The 23,969-nt window shown below is 48.7% G+C and overlaps 1 protein-coding gene across 1 annotated transcript in view; it reads left to right on the forward strand.

Annotated features, from left to right (window-relative positions):
• Positions 1-18,973, forward strand: part of LOC111141238 (coiled-coil domain containing 69) — a 37,167-nt gene extending 18,194 nt beyond the window's left edge. Inside the window, exons 3-9 of the mRNA XM_022493660.1 lie at positions 928-1,034; positions 1,549-1,636; positions 12,165-12,238; positions 13,238-13,339; positions 13,843-13,962; positions 14,865-14,962; positions 15,702-18,973. Coding sequence (XP_022349368.1) covers positions 928-1,034; positions 1,549-1,636; positions 12,165-12,238; positions 13,238-13,339; positions 13,843-13,962; positions 14,865-14,962; positions 15,702-15,879 — 767 coding nt within the window. The 3' untranslated portion in view covers positions 15,880-18,973. The remainder of the gene's footprint in view (positions 1-927; positions 1,035-1,548; positions 1,637-12,164; positions 12,239-13,237; positions 13,340-13,842; positions 13,963-14,864; positions 14,963-15,701) is intronic.
• The last annotated feature ends 4,996 nt before the right edge of the window (positions 18,974-23,969 follow it).

The following is a 23,969-nucleotide window of genomic DNA, read 5'->3' on the forward strand; positions in this document are numbered from 1 at the left end:
ATATTGGGTAACTGAGGCTCAGAGAGGGTGGGGCATGCCTTAGGGCACACCCAGAGCCTGTTGGACTCAGAGTGGCATTGATAGGGCCCGTTTCTGGAGGTTCCATAAGCAAGGGCTAGACTTCCTGTTTGCATCTGCTTCCCACTCACAGCAGCCCCTCTACCTCCATTTTGGTGGGGGGGATGCTAAAGGTCAGGTGTCCCACACTCAGACACTCACAGGTCCCAGCAGGCAAAGCGGGTGCTGAAGTGGCCCCTCAGGAGAGACAGGCGAGGTCTGTGGCAAACAGCAGAGCCCCATTCCGGATGAAGCAGGAGAGAGCTGTGCCTCGGCTTTGGGTCCTGGTTGGCATGAAGGTACACACTGCCAGGCCTTTGACTTCTTCAAGAAAACTTGGAAATCTGTGTATGAAGTAAAAGTTGCCCAGTTATTAAGTCTTGGCAACTTTTTTTTACTTCATTTTTTAAAAGATTTTATTTATTTATTTATTTGAGAGAGAGAGTGAAAGCCTAAGTCGGGGGGCCAGGGAGGAGGAGGAGCAGACTCCCCACTGAGCAGGGAGCCCAGGACCCCGGGATCATGACCTGAGCCAAAGGCAGACGCTTAACTGACTAAGCCAACCAGGTGCCCCCCTTTTTTAACTTTAGATATTTGTGCGAGCAAACAGCATTGTTATGGGCTGAGTCCGTCCTGTGAGTTACCAGCTCTGCTGCGGATCATAGGGGGCAGAATGAGACCACTGGCCCCCACACTGAGGAGGGTCTCCAAAGCCAGAGAGATGTGAGTGGCTGCCACTGGAGGTTGCTCCCAACTGACACCATTCTTGAGGTGGAGCCTGGAGTTCTCACCCCTTCGCCCTGGCTTCCCAGAGGGAAGACCCCGGCCTCACCCCAGCTCTGTGTGAATTTTTTGCTTCCTCACCTGTAGCCCCAGCCATCCAGTTCTACGCATCTGAGGAGGCTGAGGAGTACCAGAAGGAGATAACCAGAATTCTCCTGCAACACGAAGAGGACAGGAAGAAATGGACACAACAGGTGAGACAAGGTGACATACAACCCTTCTCTCTTCCTCTTGCTCAGCCAACCTTGCTCTATGCCAGAATGAGGACCACCTTTGGATTTTGGTGTTCTAACTACCTCTTATGCCTTTATCAAGAAGGAAGTTCTTTATCTTTTGAATAAATATTTGTAATTGTTTGCATATAATTCATTATATTCATTGTATGCAATGCAAGATCGGGAAACGCTAACATAGTAGAAAGACTTCCTGCCTGGAGTGGGCATCAAGATTAGAAGACTCCTACATCCCTCCCACCTAGACAGTTCTCTGGGAGCCCCTTTCTAAGATCTAAAGAAGGCAGAGTCAGCGACACCTGCTGTGTCCTGATGGTCTTGTGCCCACTCTGAGCTCAGGTCATTTCCATCGCTCAGATGATGGGATGGGACTCTAATCACCAACCTCTACGAAGCTCCAGGGGCTGGTGTGTGAGTAAGGGGGGCTGCATTGAACCTGCTCACTCTCATGCTGGGGGCTACCTCCTGTCCCCAGGCGGAGGAGGACAGGAAGCTAGAGCTTCGAGAGAAACTAGATGAACAGAGAAGAGTCCTGGAAGGAGAGCATGAGGAGACCCTGCAAGGTAAGGATGGAGATTCTTCACTACCAAGGGTGTGGAGGGCCCCTTCTTTTGTCCTACCTTCTGAGTTCACAAGGGGACCCCCACTGGCTCCCACCTCCTGTCTCTAGCCCTTCCTCCCACCGCTGGGCCCTCCCCCTGCCTCTGGCTGTCCCCTCATGCCTCTAGTCCACAAAGAGTTGGCTGCTTCAGGGCTGGAGACTTCAGGGTCCTTGGACTTGTCCTTTTGGACATGACTTTAAAACTGACACCATGCTTTCTAACCTTAGTGGAGAGATTTTTTTTTTTTCCCCTTTCCATTTTAAAAGCAATTCATATTCCTTAAAGGAAATTTGAAAAATCTAGACAAATAGAATTTTTAAATATCTATATTCCTTTCCTACAACAATGACAGGTCTTAAAATTTATAGTTAGGTTATTTTTTTCAAATACTTTTTTTCCCTTTTATAATGTGATATGACCATCATAAAAGTTTAGAATCTATGGGTTAAACAAAATGATCTTAGAGCGTCATGGTGAGGACCTCAGGCTCTCCAGGTACAGGCCCTGGGTTGGGATCCCCGCCTCTTCTCTTACTCTCACTGGCTGTGTACCCTTAAGAATTGGGTTAACTTCGTTCATAGGGTCTTTATGAGAATTAAATGATTTGATGCACAGATAAGATTTAGAACAGTACCTAATATTTCACAAGATACTTAGTGAACAATTATTAGTACTTACTACTTTCTTATTGAGAAAATTAAAATTGTATGTAATTCCTGTTACCATTTTGATATAGATCCCTTTCATTCTATGTGTGCGTGTGTGTGTGTGTGTGTGTTTACCTGGGATATTTATCTACACACATACACACACAGACTTTGGAGGGAAGGAGATAAATTGCTCTCACTTTGACTTCTACTAACATCTTGTCATTAAACTTCTATAGCAGAAGTTTTAGTAATTACACGGCCTTCCAGTGTCAGCCATTGTTCATTTAACTGAGCCCCGTTCGCTAGGCATTTGGGTGATTTCAAACTTCTGCCATTGTTTATAATAGCAATGATACTTCCACAGTGAAGTATTGTAAAATCCTGGCCACATTCATGATGTTATCTTTAGAATAACCTTCTAGTAGAAGTGGTGTGACAAAGTTTATGTATTTTTTTTATTTTGGTAAAATACACGTGAGACAGTTACCATTAGTGACATTTCATACATCCAGAGTGCCCTGCCACCGTCACCCCATCCCGTTCCAGTACACACTTATCACCCTGACAGTGAGTCCCGTCCCCACCAAGCAGTCACTCCCTGCCCTTCCCCAGCCTCCTAGCTCCTGGCAGCCACCAGTCCACTCTCTGGCCATGGTTTCGTCTGTTTGGAACACTCACTAAATGACATCATGCCGTCTGTGGCCCCCTGTGTCCAGCTTCTTCCCCCAGCACAATGTTTGCTGGGCATATCCCTGTGGCGCTGTACATTTGCACTATTTCTTTTTTTCCCTCCCATTTTAAAAGCTAGTCCATTCTTTTTTATGGCTGAGTCATATTCCGTTCTCACTGGCATGGACATGCCGCCACACTTCGTAAACACACTTTGTAAAGTTGATGAACACCTGGGCTGCCTCCACCCTTTGGCAACCGTGAATAGTGCCGCTAGGACGAGCACCTGCTTGGACACCCACTTTCGGTTCCCTGGGTGTATTCCCAGCGGTAGGTTTGTGGGGTCATTCAGCAAATTTGTGCTCAGCTTTGTGAGAGACAGCCAAACAGTCTGCGACAGCAGTGGCAGTGCTCTGCGTCCCCACCCAGCAACGCCCAAGGGTTCCAATTGCCCCACATTGTCGCCAGTCCTTGTCATTTTCCCTTGTTGTTATTGTTGCTATTGTTCCCATCCTAGTGCAGCTGGAGTGGTAGCGCATGGTGGTTTAGATTTGTATTTCCCTAATGCCTAATTATACTGAGCATCTTTTCATGTGCTTTTTGGCCCTCTGTATGTCTTCTTTGGAGAAGGTTGGGTACATTTATTTTTTAAGATTTTATTTATTTGATAGAGAGATCACATAGAGTAGGCAGAGAGGCAGGCAGAGACAGAGGGGGAAGCAGGCTCCCCGCTGAGTGGAGAGCCCGATGCGGGGCTCGATTCCAGGACCCTGGGATCATGACCTGAGCCAAAGGCAGAGGCTTAACCCACTGAGCCACCCAGGCGCCCCGTTGGGTACATTTTTAATGTTACTGAAACAGACCTAGAAATGTTATACCAGTGTTTCCTTTCATCATTGGTATTTGCATGGTCTTTCTTGAGAACTATCTTTTAAAAATATAGGTAGGATTATTTTTTTTTAAGATTATTTATTTATTTATTTGACAGACGGAGATCACAAGTAGGCAGAGAAGCAGGCAGAGAGAGAGGAGGAAGCAGGCTCCCTGCTGAGCAGAGAGCCCAATGCGGGGCTCGATCCCAGGACCCTGGGATCATGACCTGAGCCGAAGGCAGAGGCTTTAACCCACTGAGCCACCCAGGCGCCCCGGATTATTTTTTTAAATAGATTTGAGAGAGAGAGAGAGAGCACAAGCAGGGGGAGGAGCAGGGGGGAGGGAATAGGAGGCGGAAGAATCTCAAGGAGACTCCATGCAGAGCCCGACTTAGGGCCTTGATCGATCTTACGACCCTGAGATCATGCCCTGAGCTGAAACCAGAAGTCAGATGATCAATTCACGAAGCCACCCAGGTCCCCCCCCAGTTAGGATTATTTTATGTGTAAAATTTTAGATCCTGTTCTTTTCATTTAACATTGTTTCCAACATGTTTCCAAATAATTATGCTGCTTGTAAATGTTGATAAAGTTAGGCCATTGCATACACGGTTTTCCTTAGATCTTGAGTCTAGACTTCCAGATTTTAACTGCTGTAAATTAACACCGCACTAAACGTCTTTTGCATAAAGATGTGCCCACATTTCACGATATGTCCTTAGATTCCCAGAAATGGAATAACTAGAACAGAGGTCTGAACAATTTTAGGATTCTTGAAACATATTGCAACATTAGCACAAAATGTTTTGGAATGGATCTGAAGCCCTAGCCCTGGGAATCTGAAGAGCTGTGTTTTAATTCTAACGCGCTGCGCAGTGAGTGTTGGGCCTGTCACTCAACCTCAGCTCTGTGTCTGTATCTCTAGAAGCTACCTTGAACCTCAGGTCACTTTCCATATCTCTAAAATCTACCTTCCCCTTGTCAGGACGCTATTGTAGGAGAACAGCTCTGTTCTCCATGCGTTGCTTTGATACTATTTTCAGCATTATAAATATATTGATAAGATAATTTTCCTCATGGAAAAACCCCACAGAAGGGACTACTTGTCTTGAGTTCTTCCCATCAGTTAGAATTCCTACATAATTATTTCTAAATCACTTGGCTTATATTAGGTGGTAGACCGGTGTGTGTTAAATGAATAAATAAAAACATAGTGGGAAGGAAAATATAGGATTTTATGTGTTTAGGGGACAGTACATAGATAATGGGAGAAGCTAGTGGTGGTTTTCACCTTTGACGATGCTTTGTTGTCCTTTATTTTCTCTTTTTTTTATTTTTTAAATTATCATACAGTAAAATTGACTGTTTTTGGTATACAGTTCCCTAAATTCTAACACAGGTATACATTCACGTAATCATACCGTAATCTGATACAAAACAGTTCCAATTCCCCCAAATTCTCTCAGGCTATCCTTTTTTAAAAAGATTTTATTTTATTTTATTTTATTTTATTTTATTTTATTTTATTTTATTTTATTTTATAGAAAGAGAGAGAAAGCACACAAGCAGGGGAAGGGGCAGAGGGAGAGGAAGAGAGAATACCCAGCACTCCGCACTGAACGAAGGAGTCTGACGGGAGCCTCCATGCCAGGAGCCCGAGATCACCACCTGAGCAGAAACCAAGAGTCAGACACTTAATTGACTAAGCCACCCAGGTGCCCCTCAGGCTGTCTTTCTGTCCTCAATTCCACCACTACTCCAATTTCTCTGTGTGGAATTACCACACAGGCACCCACTGATTTGCTCCCCATCCCTGTAGTTTTGTCCTTTCAAGGTTGTTTTATAAACAAAATAGTACCTGATTTTTGATAGTGGCTTCTTTCACTCCTCATGGCATCTTTTTTTTTTTCAAAGATTTTATTGATCTATTTATTTGAGAGAGACAGAGAGAGGGAGCATGAATGGGAGAGGGGCAGAGAGACAAGCAGACTCCCCGCTCAGCAAGGAGCCAGACATGGGGCACCCTCCCAGGACCTGGGATCATGACCTGAACCGAAGTCAGATGCTTAACTAACTGACTGAGCCACCCAGGCAGCCCTCATCATGATGTCTTTGAGATTCGTCCAAGTTACATGTATTCATAGTTCAGTTTTTTTTCCCCACTGCTGGGTTGTATTCCATTGTTTACTCCTTCACTTGTAGGACATTTTGGTTGTTTCCATTTTGAGGTGAATGTGAATAGATCCTCTTCTGAACATTCTTGTACAGATTTCTGTGTGTTCCTAAATTTCCATTTCTCTTGGGCAAATAATGCAGGAGTAGGATAGAGCGGCCATATAATAAGTATATGTTGAGCTTTATGGGAAATGGGAAACTGGTTTCCTAAGTGGCCATGATGCTGCCTTCCCGTGAGCCATACAGGATTTCCACCCAACACTTGCCAATTTTTCTTTGAAGTTTTAGCCGTCCTAACTGGTGTGTGGTGATATCTCATATGGATTTTATTTGCATTTCAGTAATGACTAAGGATGTTGACCATTTCTTCTTGTGCTTACTCACTGTCTGGGTATCATCTGGTCCAATGTCCATTCCGATCTCTTACCCATTCTGTAGCTTGCTTGTTCTTATGTTGAGTTTTGAGAGATCTTTATGTATTTTGGATGCAAGTCCTTTGTATTTGCAAATATTTTCCCCTAGGCTGGAGCGTTTTTTTTTTCTCATTCCCTTTACAGTGTATATTATAAAGCAAAGCTTTTAATGTTGATAAATTCCAAATTTATTATTTTTTCTTTCATTCATTATGCTTGAGGTATCATATCTTAGAAATTCTAACCCCAGGCAACAAAGATCTTCTATTTTGTCTTCCAAAATATGTATGGTTTTAAGTTTTACATTTAGATCTATGACCCACATAATTGTGTGATTTTTCTTCTTTGGATGGTTAATATCGTGGATTACACTGATTTGAATTTCAAATTTTGAACTAGCCTTGTATTCCTGGCATAAACCCTATTCAGTCACGTTAATGTATTCTTTTTTATGTATTGCTGAACTTGATTTGTTAATATTTTGTGTTCATGGGGGCTGTTGTTCTGTACTATCTGTCTGGTTTTAGTTTCAAGGTTTTCTTGCCCCATGGAATGAGTTGAGAACTGTCCCTTCATCTTTCATTTCTGGAAGAGATTGTATAGAACTTGTATGGTATCATTTTTAAATGTTCAATAGAATTTGTGAATGAAACCATCTGTTCTCAAACATTTCTATTCCAGAAAGTATTTAAGTACAAATTTGAATTCTTTAGTAATTATAGGAATGCCCAGGTGATGTGTTTTACCTTACGTGAGTTTTGGCAGTTTGTGGTTTTTCAGGAATTGGTACATTTCATCTAAGTTGTCAAATTTATATGCATAGTATTGCTCATAATAATCTCTTACTATTGTTTTAAATATCTTCTGTGTCTGTGGTAATATTCCCTCTTAATTTCTTGATATTGGTAATTTGTGTATTCTCTTTTTCTTTGTCAGTCTTGCTTAAGGCTTACCAACTTTATTAATCCTTTCCAAAAATCAGCTTTTGGTTTTATTGATGTTTTTCTCAATTTGTCCATTTTCAATCTCATTGATTCCTGTTATGTTTATTTCCTTCTCCTGGCTCCTTTATATTCTGTTAACTCTTCTTTTTATGATTTCTTACACTAGGAGCTTATATTACTGATTTGAGACCTTTCTCCTTTTCTTACAGAAGCATTTAGTGCTACCAATTTCTCCCTAAGCACTGTATTTCTGCATCCCACAGATTGATGTGTTGTATTTTCATTTTTGTTCAGTTAAAAATATGTTCTAGTTTCCCTTGAGACTTCCTCTTTGGCTCATTGAACACTTGTAAGTGTCTGGAGATTGGTAGTTCTCTTTCTGTGACTGATTTCTAGTTTGATTTCATTGAGGTCAGAGAACAGAGTTTGTATTTTGCTCCTTTTATACTTTGTTAAGGCTTGTTTTATGACTCAGGATATGACCTATCTTGTGAATGTTTCATGTGCACTTGAAAAATGTATTCTGCTACTGTAGGTTATAGTTTATAAAGTGGTTAAATCAGGATATGGACAGTGCTCAGTTCTTCGATATTCTACTGATTCTATGCCTCCTTTTTCTATTGAATGCTAAAGAGTGTTGAAATTCCTCACTATAATTGTGTATATTTGTCTATTTCTCCTTTCAGTTCTGTTAGTTTTTGCTTCATGGATCTCAAAGTTCTTTTGTAAGGTATACAAGCATTTAGGATTGTCATGTTTTCTTAGAGAACTGACCTCTTGATCATTATGTAATGCCAATGTCTTCATCCCTGATGTTATTCCTTATTCTTAAGTGCACTTCATCTGAAATGAATACAGCCACTACTGCTTTCCTCTGATTCATGTTGCTTGTTCTACCTTTTTACTTGTGATCTACATGTGACATCTATGTAAAGTGGATTTCTTGTAAGTAGCACATAGCTGGGAGGGGTTTTTTTTATTTTTTTAATTTTAATTTTTATTTATTTATTTATTTGACAGAGAGATCACAAGTAGGCAGAGAGGCAGGCAGAGAGAGAAGGAAAAGCAGACTTACCGCTGAGCAGAGAGCATGAAGTGGGGCTCGATCCCAGGATCCTGGGATCATGACCCCAGCTGAATGCAGAGGCTTTAACCCACTGAGCCACCCAGGTGCCCCGCTAGGTGTTTTTTTAAAGATCCAGTCTGACAATCTCTGTCTTTTCTTTAGCATGTTTAGACCATTTAGTTTGTGTTCATACCGCTATGGTTGGATGTAGGTCTGTCGTTTTTATGCTCTACATTCCTGTCCCTGCTTTCTTTTGGAGTATTTGAACATTTTTTAGTATTCCATTTTTAACTTGTCTTTGGTCTTTTTTACTATATCTCTTTGTATAGTTCTTTTTTTGTGTGTGATTGCTCTAAGAATTACAAAATAGTTAAGAGTCTACTTAGAATTCACATTCTGCTGCTTCCAGGGGAATGTAGAAAGCCTACCATCAAGAAGCCTGGATGGCTCAGTTGGTTGGATATCTGCCTTCGGCTCAGGTCATGATCCTGGGTTTGGGGATCGAGCCCGAGCCCCACATCAGGCTCCCTGCTCAGTGGGGAGTCTGCTTCTCCCTCTCCCTGTCCCCCTCACTCCCTTCTTGTGCACTCCCACTCTCTCAAATAAAAAAATAAATATCTTTTAAAAAAAAAAAGAAGAAGAAGAAGAAAGAAAGAAAAGAAAGCCTGCTATCCTCTAGATCCCTATCCTCTCTACTTTTTGTTGTACTGGTCTTAGGTATGGCATCCACATACATTGACTGCCCCATCAGACAGTGTTACACTGTTTATAACATTGATTTACCATTAATCATATTTTAAAGAGCACGAGGGGAGAAAAAGAAGAAGACTAGTCTATTATATTACCCAGGCATTCACCGGTTCTGTTGTTCTTCCTATACTCTTGAAGTTCGGAAGTTGCCTTTGGTATCATTTGCTTTCGACCTGAAGAATTTCCTTAAGCAGTTCTTTTAGATGGTCTGCAGATGAGAAATTATCTTAGTGTTTCTTCTTCTGAGAATGTCTTAGTTTCACCTTCGTTCCTGAGGACATTTTCACTGGCTATGGGATTCTAGATTTACGGTTCTTTTATTTTGGCAGTTTTTATTCCCTATTTATGTTCTTACTCTCTCTAGTCTCCAAGGTTTCTAATAAGAAATTCACAGCCATTCAAACTGTTGTTTCCTCTAAGTAATTTATTTTTTTGGTCTGGGTCTGCATCTGCCTTTGGCTCAGATCATGATCCCAGGATTCTGGGATCGAGTCCTGCATTGGGCTCCCTGCTCAGGACAGAGCCTGTTTCTCCCTCTCCCTCTGCCTGCCTCTCTCCCTGCTTGTGTTCTCTCACTCTCTCTGACAAATAAATAAGTAAAATCTTTAAAATAAAAAAAAAAAAAAAGATGTGTTTGGATGTGGATTTTCCTGGGCTTCCCCTGTTTGGGGTTCAGTGGGTGTCTCTAGTCTGTAGGTTTATATTTTGCAAGATTTGGGAAGCATTCAACCATTCTCTCTTCAAATACAGTTTCTGTACCACACTCTTTCTCTTCTCTTTCTGAGACTTTGATACACAAATGTTAGACGTTTTTGGATTGTTTTATATGTCCCTGAGGATTTGTTCATTTTTTCCCAATTGTTTTGCTCTCAGTTGTTTAGACTGGATAATCTCTATTGATCCACAGCCATGTTCACTGCCTCTTTATCCCTGTTATCTCGATTCTGCAACTGAGCCCACCCAGTGAGTTGTTGTTGTTGTTGTTTTTAATTAATTACATTTTTTAGTTCTAAACTTTCCTTTTGGTTCTTTTTAATAGCTTCTATATATTTGCTAGGGCTTTCTATTTTTCCATTCTTTTCAAGAGTGTTCACCCTTACTTCATGAGACATTTTTGTATCAGCTGTCTTAGAGTCTCTGTCAATAATTCCAACATCTGTAGCATCCCAGTGTTGGCATCTGCTGAAAGTCTTTCTCAGCCAAGTTGAGATTTTCCTGCTTCTTTGTATGCTGAGCCATTTTGGATTTTTATGCTGAGCCATTTGGATTTGCATGCTGAGTAATTATAAATGATATCCTGAAATATATGAAAACATGAGATTCTGAGTCTTGTTTAAAACTCTTGGTTTCACGCTACTTCAAATTCTGTTCTTCTTGCCACATCCCCCTGCCACCATTTACTGTTCAGAGTCTACAAATAGCTATTCCATCCATTCTGCCTGGGTTTTATAGCTACATTGAGTAGGACAAACTGTATGGAGCGTACATCCTCCAGCTTACCTGGAATCAGAAATTGTCTTGATCGGCAAATTAACCGATTTGGCCCATAATTGGAAAAAATTCAGCCTGTCATTTTTATACAGCTGATCTCTTGAGTTTTGGACAGCTCTATCACATTCATGCGACTGAACGTTGTTTTCTCTCTGTCACTGCCCACTGAGACACAGGCCCACTACCCGGGCCTTTGGTCATATGACACTTTTTTTTTCCTGTCCTCTCTGTCCTACTTCCCATCTCACCCATTGATTGGTCACTTCCCCATTGTCTTCTTTTGGTTTAGACAAAGTTGGAATTTTCCACAAGGGACTCTGTAGAGTAGGTGGGATAAGAAATATAACGACACTGATTTGGGGGAATAATAGCAAATCTGCATAGCACTGCCCAGTCTGGGGAGCCCTTGTGTGTCCTTTCCTCATGTCATCCTTGGGTCATCCCTTAGAACAACTCATGTCACAGTTGACGCAGTAGAACTTTTTTTTTTTTAAGATTTTATTTATTTATTTGACAGAGAAAGACAGGGAGAGAGGGAATACAAGGAAGGGAAGCAAGAGAGGGAGAAGCAGGCTCTCCACCAAGCAGGGATCCCAATGTGGGGCTCAATCCCAGGACCCTGAGATCAGGACCTGAGCAGAAGGAGGACATTGGGAGAAGGATAAGAGAAGGGAGTTGGGGGAAATCGGAGGGGGAGACGAACGAACCATGAGAGACTGTGGACTCTGAGAAACAAACTGAGGGTTTTGGAGGGGAGGTGGGTGGGAGGTTGGGTGAGCCTGGTGGTGGGTATTAAGGAGGGCACGTATTACATGGAGCACTGGATGTGGTGCATAAACAATGAATCTTGGAACACTGAAAAAATGAAATGAAATGAAATAAAATAAAGAAGGCAGACGCTTAATGACTGAGCCACCCAGGTGCCTGCAGTAGAACGTTTTAATATCTGAGGTGATCCTCTCAAGGTTCCTCGGTTGTGGAAGAAGCAGAATGACAACAAAGTAGATTTCCTGGCTCCAGAGCAAATGTACCTACTGCAGTTCTCTGCCCTGGTTTGAGAAATAATGATTTAATGGTTTCCAAGTTTGGGTAACCCAGCTTGCAAAACATCGGCCCTGTGCACTGTCATGGCCGGCGAGTCAGATGAGCAAGCTTGCCGCAGGGTCTTTGGGTCTCAGCCTCAGTGCGGCGTGGATGTGTCCCGCAATCTGGTAGGGCTCACGGTTCCTCCCAAATATCATCTGTCTCCATTTCCATGAGCTTTCATTAAATCTCGACTATATTTCTGGCACAGCTGCACGCCCAGCAAATGAAGGATGAGTAAGACCATCCCCAGCCCCCCGGCCCCTGTGGGCCCCAGCTGATCGCCCAGGTTCTCCGGGCCTCATGGGGCCTGCCATAAGGCTTTAGGGTAAAGTGCCTGGGTGTCTGAGCTCACGGAGGTCTCCTTTCCCTACAGTCCTCCGGGCCTCGCATGAGCAGGAGAAGGAAGCCCTTACCCACTCCTTTCAGGAGGCCAAGGCGACCCTGCAGGTGAGAGGGAACTCATGGCCATCTCTGCAGGGGAGGGGAAGACCTGCGGGAAAGCCGCCTGGCCTCTACTTAGGGGTGAGGGACAGAGGTGAGTGTCTTCTGTGTATCCAGCCCCTCGATGTGGTGACTGAGCTATTAGCTCCAGAGGACTTGGTATGAGATCAGGGTTGGCCTATTTCTCTGAGAACTGCGCTTGGAGGATCTTGGAGACCTCATGGGCCAGGTACCATAGTGCGACCGGGCTGGCAGGTGGATACACGGGGAGCTTTGGAAGCACGAAGGAAGGCATCTGAGTCAATTTATCAGGTCAGGCCTTCCCAGAGGGATGAAACCTTAGCTGGAACCTGAAGGATGGGTTGGAATTCTTCTGATGAAGAAGGGTAAGAAGAGTGCCCTAGGTAGAAAAAAAACAAAAACAAAAACAAAAAAAAAAAAAACAGTGTGCTTAAAGACATAGAGAAGAGGGGGAAATGTGATTACCTGTAGAACTGAAAAAAGTTCAAGATCCCCCTGGGATGAAGAGTATGAGTAACCAGGGAACCAAGGCTGGTGAGGAGGCAAAGGCCAGGTGGTGGGGCCCATGAGCCATATGAAAGGTGTGCTCTATCGTGAAGGTATTGGGCAAGGTTAGGATGCCAGAAGCTCTTTGAAGGGGAATGTAGGAGGCAAGAATATACTTGGCAATGGGAGGACGGTGAGGGAAGACTGAGGAAGTGCAGAGTCCGGCTTGGGTGGGCTTTCCATGTCGAGCTAGCACCACCAGCCTGGAACACCCGGACATGGTCCCCAAGTGCACTGGGAGTCCTTAAAGGCTTTATGAGCAGAGATGGGGCTGGTATGTTTCAGGCAGGGGTTGAAGCAAATCAAGCCTGCATTGGTGGGTAGGGCAGGGTGAAGATTCATGGAAGAACCCAAACCGTGCCCTCTCAAGGATGAGAAGTCCACCTCCAGCCTTTATGAACTAGCCTTTGGCCATCTCCCTCCCACTCCCTTCTCCAGGAGACCATCGATGGACTGTCCTCACAGCTGGAGGTCTTCCAGGCCAAGATGAAGAGGGTAGAAGAGTCCATTTTGAGCCGAGACTATAAGAAGCACATCCAGGCAGGTGGCAGTTAACCTGGCAGTTTTCCTTCTCGAATCTCCAGGGAGGTCAGGGTCTGGGCACTGGGAAAATCCGGGTCCTCTTCAAGGCCAGGACTAGACCTGACACTCTTCCTTTCACAAGGGCCTGGAAGAAAGAGGGTCCCCGTGTCACTGAGGGGGAAAGTAAGGCTGAGAGAGAAGCATGGGGGGTCGTGACGTGCTTGGGCTCTGGATTCGGAAGGAACTAGGTGCAAAGAGGTAACCTAGCACTTAGCACGAGCAACTTAACCACTCTGAACTACAGTTCCTCATCTAGGGTGGGAACGGGGCTTGCGGCTGAGGGTGTTATTAAGCTGGAAGGAGACGGAGCATGTTAAGCACTTACCGTGAGCCCCGAGGAAAGGAGGTGACTGGGGAGAGGCAGACAGTGATTTGGAGGCAGAATGGGAGAGTAGCAGGTGGCCCGTACCCCTCTCTCCCTGCCTGCTGGTCTGATGAGATGATTCTGCATCCATGTCTAGGATTATGGGAGCCCCAGCCAGTTCTGGGAGCAGGAGCTGGAGAGTTTACACTTTGTCATCGAGATGAAGAACGAGCGTATTCACGAGCTGGACAAGCGGCTGATCCTCATGGAAACAGTGGTCTGTGCCTGGCAGCTGGGGGCGACACAGCCTCAGGCTTGGCCTCTCTGAGCATTTTCTTTGTAAAGGGTGTGGAGGGAAGGCCCTTTGAGGAGGTTCCAGCATAGGCCACACCCGCGTGGACCTGCCACCCATGCTGGCCCTGGAGACAGCTGAGGCTGGTCTGCGGCCAGTCTGGGTCAAGAACGGGCCCCTTCTCATATGGGCCCTGGGCTTTTCTGGGCTATTCCTGCTGCTCTAACTTGGGTGACCCCAGGGGTACCCTGGCTAATTGGGAGAGGCTGGCAGGTGTTACGTGCCAGGCAGGGGCTGGGGAAGAAGGCAAGGCTGAACCATCAGACAGAAAGGAGGCCAGAATCATCAAGGACAGGCCTGGGGAGTGATGGGCATTGAGCACACTGACGGCTTTGTCTCCAGGAGAAGGGAGGCCTCGGGAACCTAGGGCGGCATCCAGAGGGAGATTATGTTACTCCAGAAAAAATCTCCCTACTTATGGGTGCCACACAAACTGTATTCTAATCAGACCATCTCAGACACTCCCTGTGAATTTTGTTGAACCATTTTTGTGCACTAGCGTAACAGACACATGTAATTTTATTTATATAGATTATATCCTGACTTCGGAGAACCAAAAATATCCTTTCCCTTATGCACTGATGGAGATGTTAGATGGGAGGGGCTATATTTTTTTTGCTACGTCTCACGTGGCAAAATTAAAAACTGGCAGCTCTGTGTTCACTCCTCGGGTGTGTTTTTTAAAGTAATCTTACTGCTTCACAAAATGTAACATCGAGTCCAGACTGAGTCAGTGCTTTCAGTGACCACAGATAAGAGGGAGGTGATGGCATCCGTTGTGCCATGTGAGGTCGGTGGCTTTCTGAGTGCCATCTGATTTGTTACAGAAAGAAAAAAATCTGATGTTGGAGGAAAAAATCTCCACCCTGCAGCAGGAGAACGAGGACCTCCACGTCCGGGCCCGCAACCAGATGGTTATGTCAAGGTAGCTGTCCCCTGCCCCCATCTCCCCTTGCCACCATTTGGTCAACATCTCCGGTTGGGAGGGTCTTGGAGAACCTGGGAAATGGACCGACAGGCAGGCCCAGGCCTTTCTGGGGAATGTGGCTCCCTCTTTCCTTGACAGTCAAGAATCCCAGCAGACCAGCTCTGTCCAGGAACCTCGGTCTTAGTGTCCTGATTGATATCTGTCCCCATCCTGGCTGAGTCGTCTCCACTGCAGAGCCCAATACAGGAAGAGGGGACAGGAAATGTCTAGCTGGGGTGACCTAAGGAATGAATGAATGAGTATATATGAATGAAGGAACCCATTCTAAAGGCTTGGTAAATGAGAGCCACCATCATGTGTCAGACATAATTCATTGAATTGTTTACACAGTATCTCACCTAAGCCTCATAATTACTCTAAGAGCCTGTCCACCTGTTATCACTCCCATTTTACAGATGAGGAAACTGAAACTTGGCAGGAGTCAAGGACTTGTTCAGGGTTACACAGCTAAGTGGTGGGGCAGATCCGAACCCAGAGCTGACTACCTGTGAGGGCCACTCTGCTCTGTCAAGGGATCCAATGACCTCTTGTGTCCAGAGGGACGACAGGGTGGTGGGGGTCCTGATGCGGGCAGGCGGCCCCTCTGTGGAAGGCCCCCTAGAGGAATGGGCTGGTTGATGCAGCCGCTGCCAGGCTGTTCCCCACTGGCAACACGGGCCTCTGTCTGCACCCACAGACAGCTCTCAGACGACCTGCTTCTCGCCCGCGAGGCCCTGGAGAAGGAGTCCCAGTTGCGGCAACAGCTCCAGCAGGAGAAGGAGGAGCTGCTGTACCGGGTTCTCGGGACCGACGCCTCCCCTGCCTTCCCCCTGGCCTCTGTCACCCCCACGGAGGTCTCCTTCCTCGCCAGCTAGGGCCCGGGGCCTGGGCCCTCCATGACGCCTGTGGTCACGGCTCCCTCCTGAGGACTTACTGAAGAAGACAGCAGGAGCCTCTCATCTTGTCCCAGGAAGGGCGGAGGGCAGGAGTGAGGTGGGAGCCAGGGTGTGTGCCCAGAGGCCTGGGGGCCTGGGCCATGCAGCATTACCCATGGGGTGATGGAAGGCCCCAGATGTGCCTTCCCTGGAGTTGGCCCGGGGAACAAGCAAAAGGAGTCCTTCCGTCCCTCCCTATTCTCTCTGTTCAAATCAGGGAAGTCCTGACCTTTTTCCAGGGGCAGTGCGGCTGAGGTCATCTGACAAGGAGACAAGCCCCCTGGTCCTGACTTGGTAGCTTTCCCCAGACGTTCTCGCCTCTGCTCAGACCCTCCCTTAGCCTCAGTTTACCTGTCCTCTAAAACAGGCAGGGGAACTGAACGAATGATACTTGAGTCTCTACAATTTCCTATTCTAGGTTTGTTTGAAGGTCAGACAGGAGGCTGGGGACAGGGGAGGAAGTGGGCCAGACCCTGGGAATTAACAGGGAAAGGTGGGCAGCTGGAAAGGGGGCTGCTGGAGGCCCATCGGGCTGGCGGTGCCAGGGCCCGAACCAGCCAAAGCAGGGGGTAGACATGACCTGGGGTATGCCACTGCTTCTGGTCCCAGAGTCTGGTCAGCCCAGGGGATACACCAGATATCCTCCTCCCTGACCAGGCAAGGCTCACTCCCTCAGCCCTCCAGGTCTCTCTGTCTCAGGGCCACCTCGTGGGTCTGGAGACACCTAGCTGCCGGAGCTAGAACCTCATCCCTGTAGAGATGAGGAAACCACGGGGGGAGTGGAGCCCACAAAGCCAGGACCAGGACCTCAGCTGTCATCCCGCTCTTAGCTCGCTGTGCTTGTTTTTCTCCTCAGGCTCTGGAAAAATCAGACGTGTGACTTACCTTCCTCTACCTGCCCGCCCCCCAACTTCTGGTTTCTCTCTTCCTCCTGCTCCCTACCTTTACTCCCTCTACCACGCCTGATGCCAGGTGCCAGGACCCCAGAGCCGGGCCCTCAGCTTCCCCATCAGTGCAGAGGGGTGGCTGGAGAAACCAGCCTTGGCAGGCCTGTGCAGCCCAGACTATCTGTGGATTTAATATTCTTCTCAGGAAGCTTCAGGTCAGCTGGACACTGTAGAGAGAACCCCTCCCCTGCACAGAGCATTTTAATTCAATGTTCTCACATACACTCCCTCCTGTCAGCTACCTAAGATTCTTGAAGCCAGTTCTCATCCCTCTTCAGCAGCAGAGCAAACTGAGAATCACAGGAGCTGGAGGGCCTTCCCTGAGATTCCCTGGCTCCAGCCCCAGACCCCAGACCAGCAAGTAAGAAAGGCCAGTCCAGTAGAACTGAAGTTAGCTCCATCAACCCAGACCTGGTCTTCAGCCATTTCTTGTTCTGGAATTCAGATGTGACTCTCTTTCTCCATTTCTCCCCTAGTAGGGCTAAGGGAGCGCTGAGCTGCTTCTCTGGCTGTGGGCAAACAGGTTATATATCTGGGAGCCTTGGGAACAGCTCTGGAGTGAAGTACACATGTACTTCATGCATCTTTCCCCAAAGTTTGTCTGGGATACGCTAATTCGTTGCACATTAATAGGCATGACCAAGAAAAGAATTGGTAGCCAAGTAATCTGAGAAACTCTAGATTCTGTCAAGTTAAACAGATCTGCAAAGTGCAGGACTTCTCAGAACCCTTAATGTGCTAATGTGAACTGCAAATTTCCAAAAGGAAGCAGAGTATCCAGCATTTTCTAAACTCCTTTGACCAACGTCCTACCCCAACCTAAGCACTTCAGGCTGCAGAATGCACTTTAGAAAGCATCGTTTTAATTGAGAAGCGCTAGGCTGGAGAAGGGGCAAGTTGTGGGGAGCAGGGCTTCCCTCCTGTAGCCTATGGCGGAGGCAGGGAGATGAACTGTGGTCACACCCTCACCCTGGGGAGACAAGCCGTGGGAACCATGGCATTGTGTTTATTTGGCCCCTGTGTTTTCCTGAGAGAGGAGGGGACTCCTCACTGAGGAACCAGGGTCCATTGGGCAATGTGTCCTGGGCCTGAGTGACTTGCCAGTGGCTCTGGGCTCCCTCCTGGGGTACTGGTACCCCACTGGCCCTAGCTCTGCCCAGCCTTGGAGTGGGGGCTGATGTTGGAGGGAAGGCTGGCCATCAGAACAGCTCAGGGCTTGGAGGGAGACTGTGAGGTTGATGGAAGGCGTGGAAACAGTGATGTGCGGGCAGAGTATAAGGTGTGAGTGCAAAGGTTCTTTTTGCACTCTTTTGGGAGTAACAACTCCTTGGCGTCAAAAACACCAAGGTTCACATGGTTACCTACCCCTGTTTGGGCCCATTGCTCCACACCAGCATGCCGGCAGCTAGGGAAGGAGCTAGGAAGCAGCAGGGGAGACGTGAGGGCTTCTGGTCACACGGATACAGATGGTGGCAGTCCCCGTGCCCTGAAGGTTGGTGGGCTGGCAGGAGTAGATGCCTGGGTCCCCAGCCCAGGGCCTTTTCCACATACAGGGTGCTGCCTGCCTCCTGCCACACCCGGCTCTCTTGGCAAACGACACTGGCCTACTCCCTGATGTCGGGGGTCAGCCCAACTGCCGGGACAAAAAAAAGTAACTGTTCATCAGCCAGCCCAGGTGTCCGGCTCAGGCACCAGCAGGCAAGTGAGAGACACTGTGTGTTCCTTCAGGGACAGGGACTCATCCAATCCACACACGCAGATCAGAGCACCTGAAAGAAAAGGTTCTTTGTGGCAAATGTGAGCTTCTCAAGTCCCTGGGGACAAGCTAGGATCTCCTCTCCAACTCAAGGAGATGCAGGAAGTAGCTTGGCTGGGAGCAGCAACCCCCTCATCCCCCGGTAAGGCACTCTGGTTTTGTGTGGTTGTTAATGGGTGCTACCTCCCCAAGGGGGAAGGGTTCTATTATGAAAATTGTTTGGGAAACACTGAGTCAAGCATATTAAATTGGAGAGACTCAGACCACTGAGTCTGTCACATGTGCATGTGAGTTGTGAGTCTCCAAGGTAAGAGAAAAAAAAAAACACCTTTTTTGGGGGTTTGAGGCTGGACTTTTTGGTATCCAAAGAACATGTCTGGGGAAGGACTAGTACAGCAAAGCCATGTCTCCCAACGATCTGTGCATTCTTTTCCCCTGTTGGGTCTCAGTTTCCATTTTGGACAAGTGGGAGAATGATCCCCCACTCTTTCCCTCCTAAGGCCTCTGGAGAGCTCACCTTCACCATGTCTTTGTTGGTCCAGCCCTCCCTCCAAGGCTCAGGTTGAATTTCATCTCTTCTAAGAAGCCCTTTTAAGGATTCTTGAAGTTGTCGGTGCTGGTTGATCTACTGTGTGACCCAGTTGCTCTCCAGATGTTTGAGGGTTATGGGGGTACGGTCTTTGAGAGGAAGGAACATCACTGCCACCTGTCCAACAACACCTTAGGAGGGTCTGACCCACGGCAGGTGCCCGGGGAACAGTTGCTAAAGGATTTCATCCATCTCTTATTACACACACAAAGCATAAGGCCCGAGCACTTGCCCCAGCCCCGTGTTCATGCCATTTGGGCCAGTCTGATCTCAGCTTGAATGTCACCTCAGAGAAGACTCCCTGACCACTCTGTCTTAAGAAGCTCCTATGACGTTGCCCTGATGTATCCTTGATACATCAGGGATGTTTAGTCTTCTCTCCATGATCATGGTCATTTCCCACTTCTTCCTCCCCAGGTAGACTGTATGCTTGCAGATAGCAGATGCCAGAGCTCTTTGTGCCTCATCCTTGTGGTCTCTGTACGAACTACAGTGTCTGGAATATGGTGGCTGCTCAGTAATTATTATTGGACAAATTAACAAAGGAACACATTATACATTTTATACAATAAACTAAACAAGGACACTGAGGCCCAAGGTCACTCAGAGTAGCAGTCCAGCAGTGGTTCCACTTGGACATGATCACTCCCGACCCTCACTCTCGTGCTCTTGGCCAATACACCATCACCACAGACACACATCTGCAGCCTTTTCTTCCTCTCTGCCCTGGATATTCCCCCAGACAAAGCCCACAGCAATTTCCGGCTCACCCAGAGACATACAGGTCACACTGAAGTTCTCTCCCAGTTGGACTGATGTTGCTGAAGCTTGGACGGTGGTGTGGGGGAGGAAGATGGGTGTGCTATGGAGAAGATGGGAGAGAAATGGGGACAAACCTGTTGAACTGATTGTTAGAACGACTGGATGAAATGAATGGGTGGAATGGTTATGTTCATAGAGGATGAATGGTTGGGTTGGTTGAATTGATAGATGATGGGTAGCTGATGGAACAGGTCATCTGATGGAGGATGGGTGAATAGGGTGATGGATTTGAAGGGAGACGGATGAATGGAATGGTGTGACATGACTGAGAATGAGTGGATAGACAGCCTTCTGGATGCAAGTTTGTTCAATAGCTGATTGGCTTGCTGGCTGGACAAGACAGTTGACTACATGGGGGTGTTGTTGAAAGTTGATCGGTTGTTTAGAGTTCCATAATCCAAAGAACCCAAATCTGAGGTCCCTAAAGGAGGCATCTCTCCCCATATCCTCCCTTGCCCTGCCCACCTAGGCCCTAGGCCCGTGCACAGTTGGTGTAGATCAGCATCTACTTGGTAGAGATTTGTCTCAAGCCACTGAGGCAGCCAAGCAGAAGAGGGAGCCAGCTGAGGAAGCTAGGGGCCAGTGGATGGTGAAGCCCTTCTTCACATCGAAGGGGATGTCAATCCCATCCCATCCACTGGGACTTCCTCCAATGGGAACTGCTGAGGCAGTGTCCCCTGGGCCAGAGTGTAGTCACCTGGAAGGGAAGCAGGACTGGCTGATGGCTGCACAATTGTACCACCTCATAATAATCCTTGGAGGGGAGGGGGACAAAGAGGTGCTCTGGGTCTGGGAAGGAAAGAGGGCGGAAGAAGAATGAGCTTGACCTAGACGAGTTGTTTAATGGGGCTCCATAACCCACCAGCATGAAGTCCCTCAAGGGCAGGCCAGAATCACCTCGAAAGGCTGGCCAACACTTTCCTCTACTCACCCCCCTGGGGAGCCGGCCTCAGGGCTAGCAGATCGGGCCTGCCATGCCCCTAGGCCCAACCCTAGGTTGGGTTTTCAGGCTTCAGCCCCAGAGACCTGGCCTGCAAGTGCTCCAGATTGGGGACCCCTGAGCAACACCCCAGGACTCTGACTGCCAACCAAGAGGAATTCGCACCATTTGGAGCTGCGCAAAACCCTCAGAGTGGGAGAAACTGGCATGCCCCGCTGAGGCCACCCCCACATTTGGTGCCCTCCCCAGCCACAAAGCTGGAGCCTGATGCCCCGTCTCACCACTGTCCTCCACTCAGCCCCTTGGGGAGCCCGCCTCAGCGCCAGCCCATTGGTCCTGCCATGCCCCTAGCCCCTAAACCCAGCCTAAGCCTAACTCTAGGCTGGGTTTTCTGGCTTCCATCCCCGGAGACCTGGCACCCAAGCCCTCCAAATTGAAGACCACTGAGCCACACCCCAGGACTCCACCTGCCACCCAGGAGAAATCCATGCCATTTGGAGCTGTGCAAAACTCTCAGAGCGGGAGAAAACTGCATGATCCCCCTGCTGCCCGAGGCATCCCTCACCTTCAGCGCCCCACCGGGCCACAAACACGGAGGCTGACACTCAGTTGAACCCCCTCCCTCCACACTGCCTTCAGAAATCTCCCCTGGGCGGGGGCCCTTGGATAAGCCACGGGGACCCAGCCCGTGTTACCGGTTGGTGGCGACGCGCACCTAGCGAGAAAGCACTCTAGACCGTGGCACCAGCACGGCCTGAATCGCTGCGCAACGCCGGCCAGTTCTCCTGGGCTTTCTGCTCAGATTGATGTCAATTTAGGCTTAGGGTTAGGGCTTAGGGGCATGACAGGCCCAATTTGCCGGTGCTGAGGTGGAATCCGGGTGGGGGGGGTGCTGAGTTGTCCGGCAGCGCACCAGAATCTGGGCTTGGGGCGGGGGCGGGGGGGGGCGCTGATTGTGGAGGTGGCTTTAGGGGAGCATGCAGGTTTCTTCCTCTCTGAGGGTTCTGCGCAGCTCCGAAAGGCACGGTTTCCTCCCCCGTGGCAGGCAGAGTCCTGGGGTGTCGCTCAGGGGTCCTTAATCTGGGAGCATGGGGGCCAGGCCTCTTGGGATGGAAGCCTGAAAACCCAAACTAGGGTTAGGGTTAGGGCCTAGGGGCATGGCAGATCCGATCTGCCGGTGCTGAGGCAGGCTCCATGGTGGGCTGAGTTGAGGGCCGGTGTCATGTGGCACAACAGACTCTGAATTTGTGTCCAGGGGGGCAACTGAAGCTGTGGGTGCCTCAGGCGTCAGGCAGATTATGCTTCAAGTTTCTGCCCAACTCCAAATGGCACCGTTTCACTCTAGGTGGCAGGTGGAGTCCCAGGGGGAGTCTCACGGGTCCCCAACCTGGCAGACTTGGGGGCCAGGCCCCTGGGCATGGAAGCCTGTACATCCCACCTAGGGTTAGGGTTAGGGACTAGGGGCATGGCAGGCCGGATCTGCTGGCCCTGAGGCAGGCTCCTCCCGGGCCTGAGTTGTGGGCATGCATCCAGCGATGCACCAGATCCTGGTTTGTGGCCAGGGGGCCATCAATGGTGGGGGTGGCTTCAGGGGGGCATGCAAGTTTCTCCCTCTCTGAGGGTTCTACGCAGTTCCAAATGGCATCATTTTGCCCTAGGCGGCTGTCGGCGTTCCGGTGTGAGTCTTAGGGGTCCCCAATCTGGCAGGCTTGGGGCCAGGTCTCTGGGAATGGAAGCCTGGCCACCACAGCTAAGGTTATGATTAAGGCCTAGTGACATGGCAAGCCCGATCTGCCAGCACTGAGGCTGAATTCAGCCCTCGGGGCTGAATCAAGGACGTGGGTCCAGAAGCTCTTCATGCTCTGAATTTGTAGTCAGTGGAGAATGCCGAATGTGGGGGTGGCCTCAGGGAGGCATGAGGGTTTCTCCCATGAGAGTTTTGAACAGCCCCAACCAGCATGGTTTCCTCCTAGGTGGCAGGTGGACTCCTAGGGTGTGGCTCCAGCATCCCTAATCAGGAGGGTTTGAGGGACAGGCCCTTGGAGACTGAAGCCTGGAAACCCAACCAAGAGTTAGGCAGAGGGCCCAGGGGCATGGCAGGCCCGATCCGCCAGGGCTGGGGTGGGCACCCCAGGGGGGTGAGTAGCGGGAGGTGTTGGCTTCACGTGCACCTGGCTTGGAGAGGGCTTCCTCGCAGGGTTCAGGCGGCGTCCACTCAAGACCCTGGGCCAGGCACAGGCAGCGACCCTGCGGGCCTGCACTGCCAGAAGCAAGTTTGCAGCGGGGGGGGGGGGGGAGTTCTGGCCAATTCTCAAGAGCTTTCTGCCCAAATTGATATCATTTGAGCAGAAAGCTCGTGAGAATTGGCCGGCGTGTGGCAGCGATTGGGCCCATTCTGGCGCCCGCAGTTAGAGCGCTTTCTCACTAGATAGTGTTGCGGGCATCAGGGAACACGTGCCGGGCCCACGCAGCTCCCCTGAGGGCCCCTGCACAGGGGAGCTTTCTGGGGACAGAGTTGAGGGAGGGGCTCTGGCTGATAATCAGCTTCCATGTTTGCAGCCCGGTGGGGCGCTGAAGGTGGGGGTGGCTTCAGGGGGAGCATGCAGGTCTCTCCCCATCTGAGGGTTTGGCGCAGCTCCAGATGGCACAGGTTCCTCCTCAGTGGTAGGCGGGGTTCTGGGGTGTGGCTCAATCTGGTCCCTAGACCCTAAGTTCTGGGGTCCCCAGTCTGGAGGGCTTGGGGGCCAGGTCTCTGGGGACAGAATCTTGAAAACCCAACCTAGGTTTAGGATTAGGGCCTAGGGCCTTGGCAGGCCGCATCTGCCAGCGGTGATGCTGTATTACTGGGGGGCTGAGTCGAGGACAGTGGTCAGGTGGCATGTCAGGTTTTGTGTCCGGGGGGCCGCCGGATGTGGGGTGGCCTCAGTGAGGCATGCGGTTTCTCCCACTCTGAGGGTTTTGCACAGCTTGGAATGG

The sequence above is a fragment of the Enhydra lutris genome, unplaced genomic scaffold (assembly GCF_002288905.1).
Source record: "Enhydra lutris kenyoni isolate GAN:26980312 unplaced genomic scaffold, ASM228890v2 scaffoldscaffold5, whole genome shotgun sequence".
Taxonomy (NCBI): domain Eukaryota; kingdom Metazoa; phylum Chordata; class Mammalia; order Carnivora; family Mustelidae; genus Enhydra; species Enhydra lutris.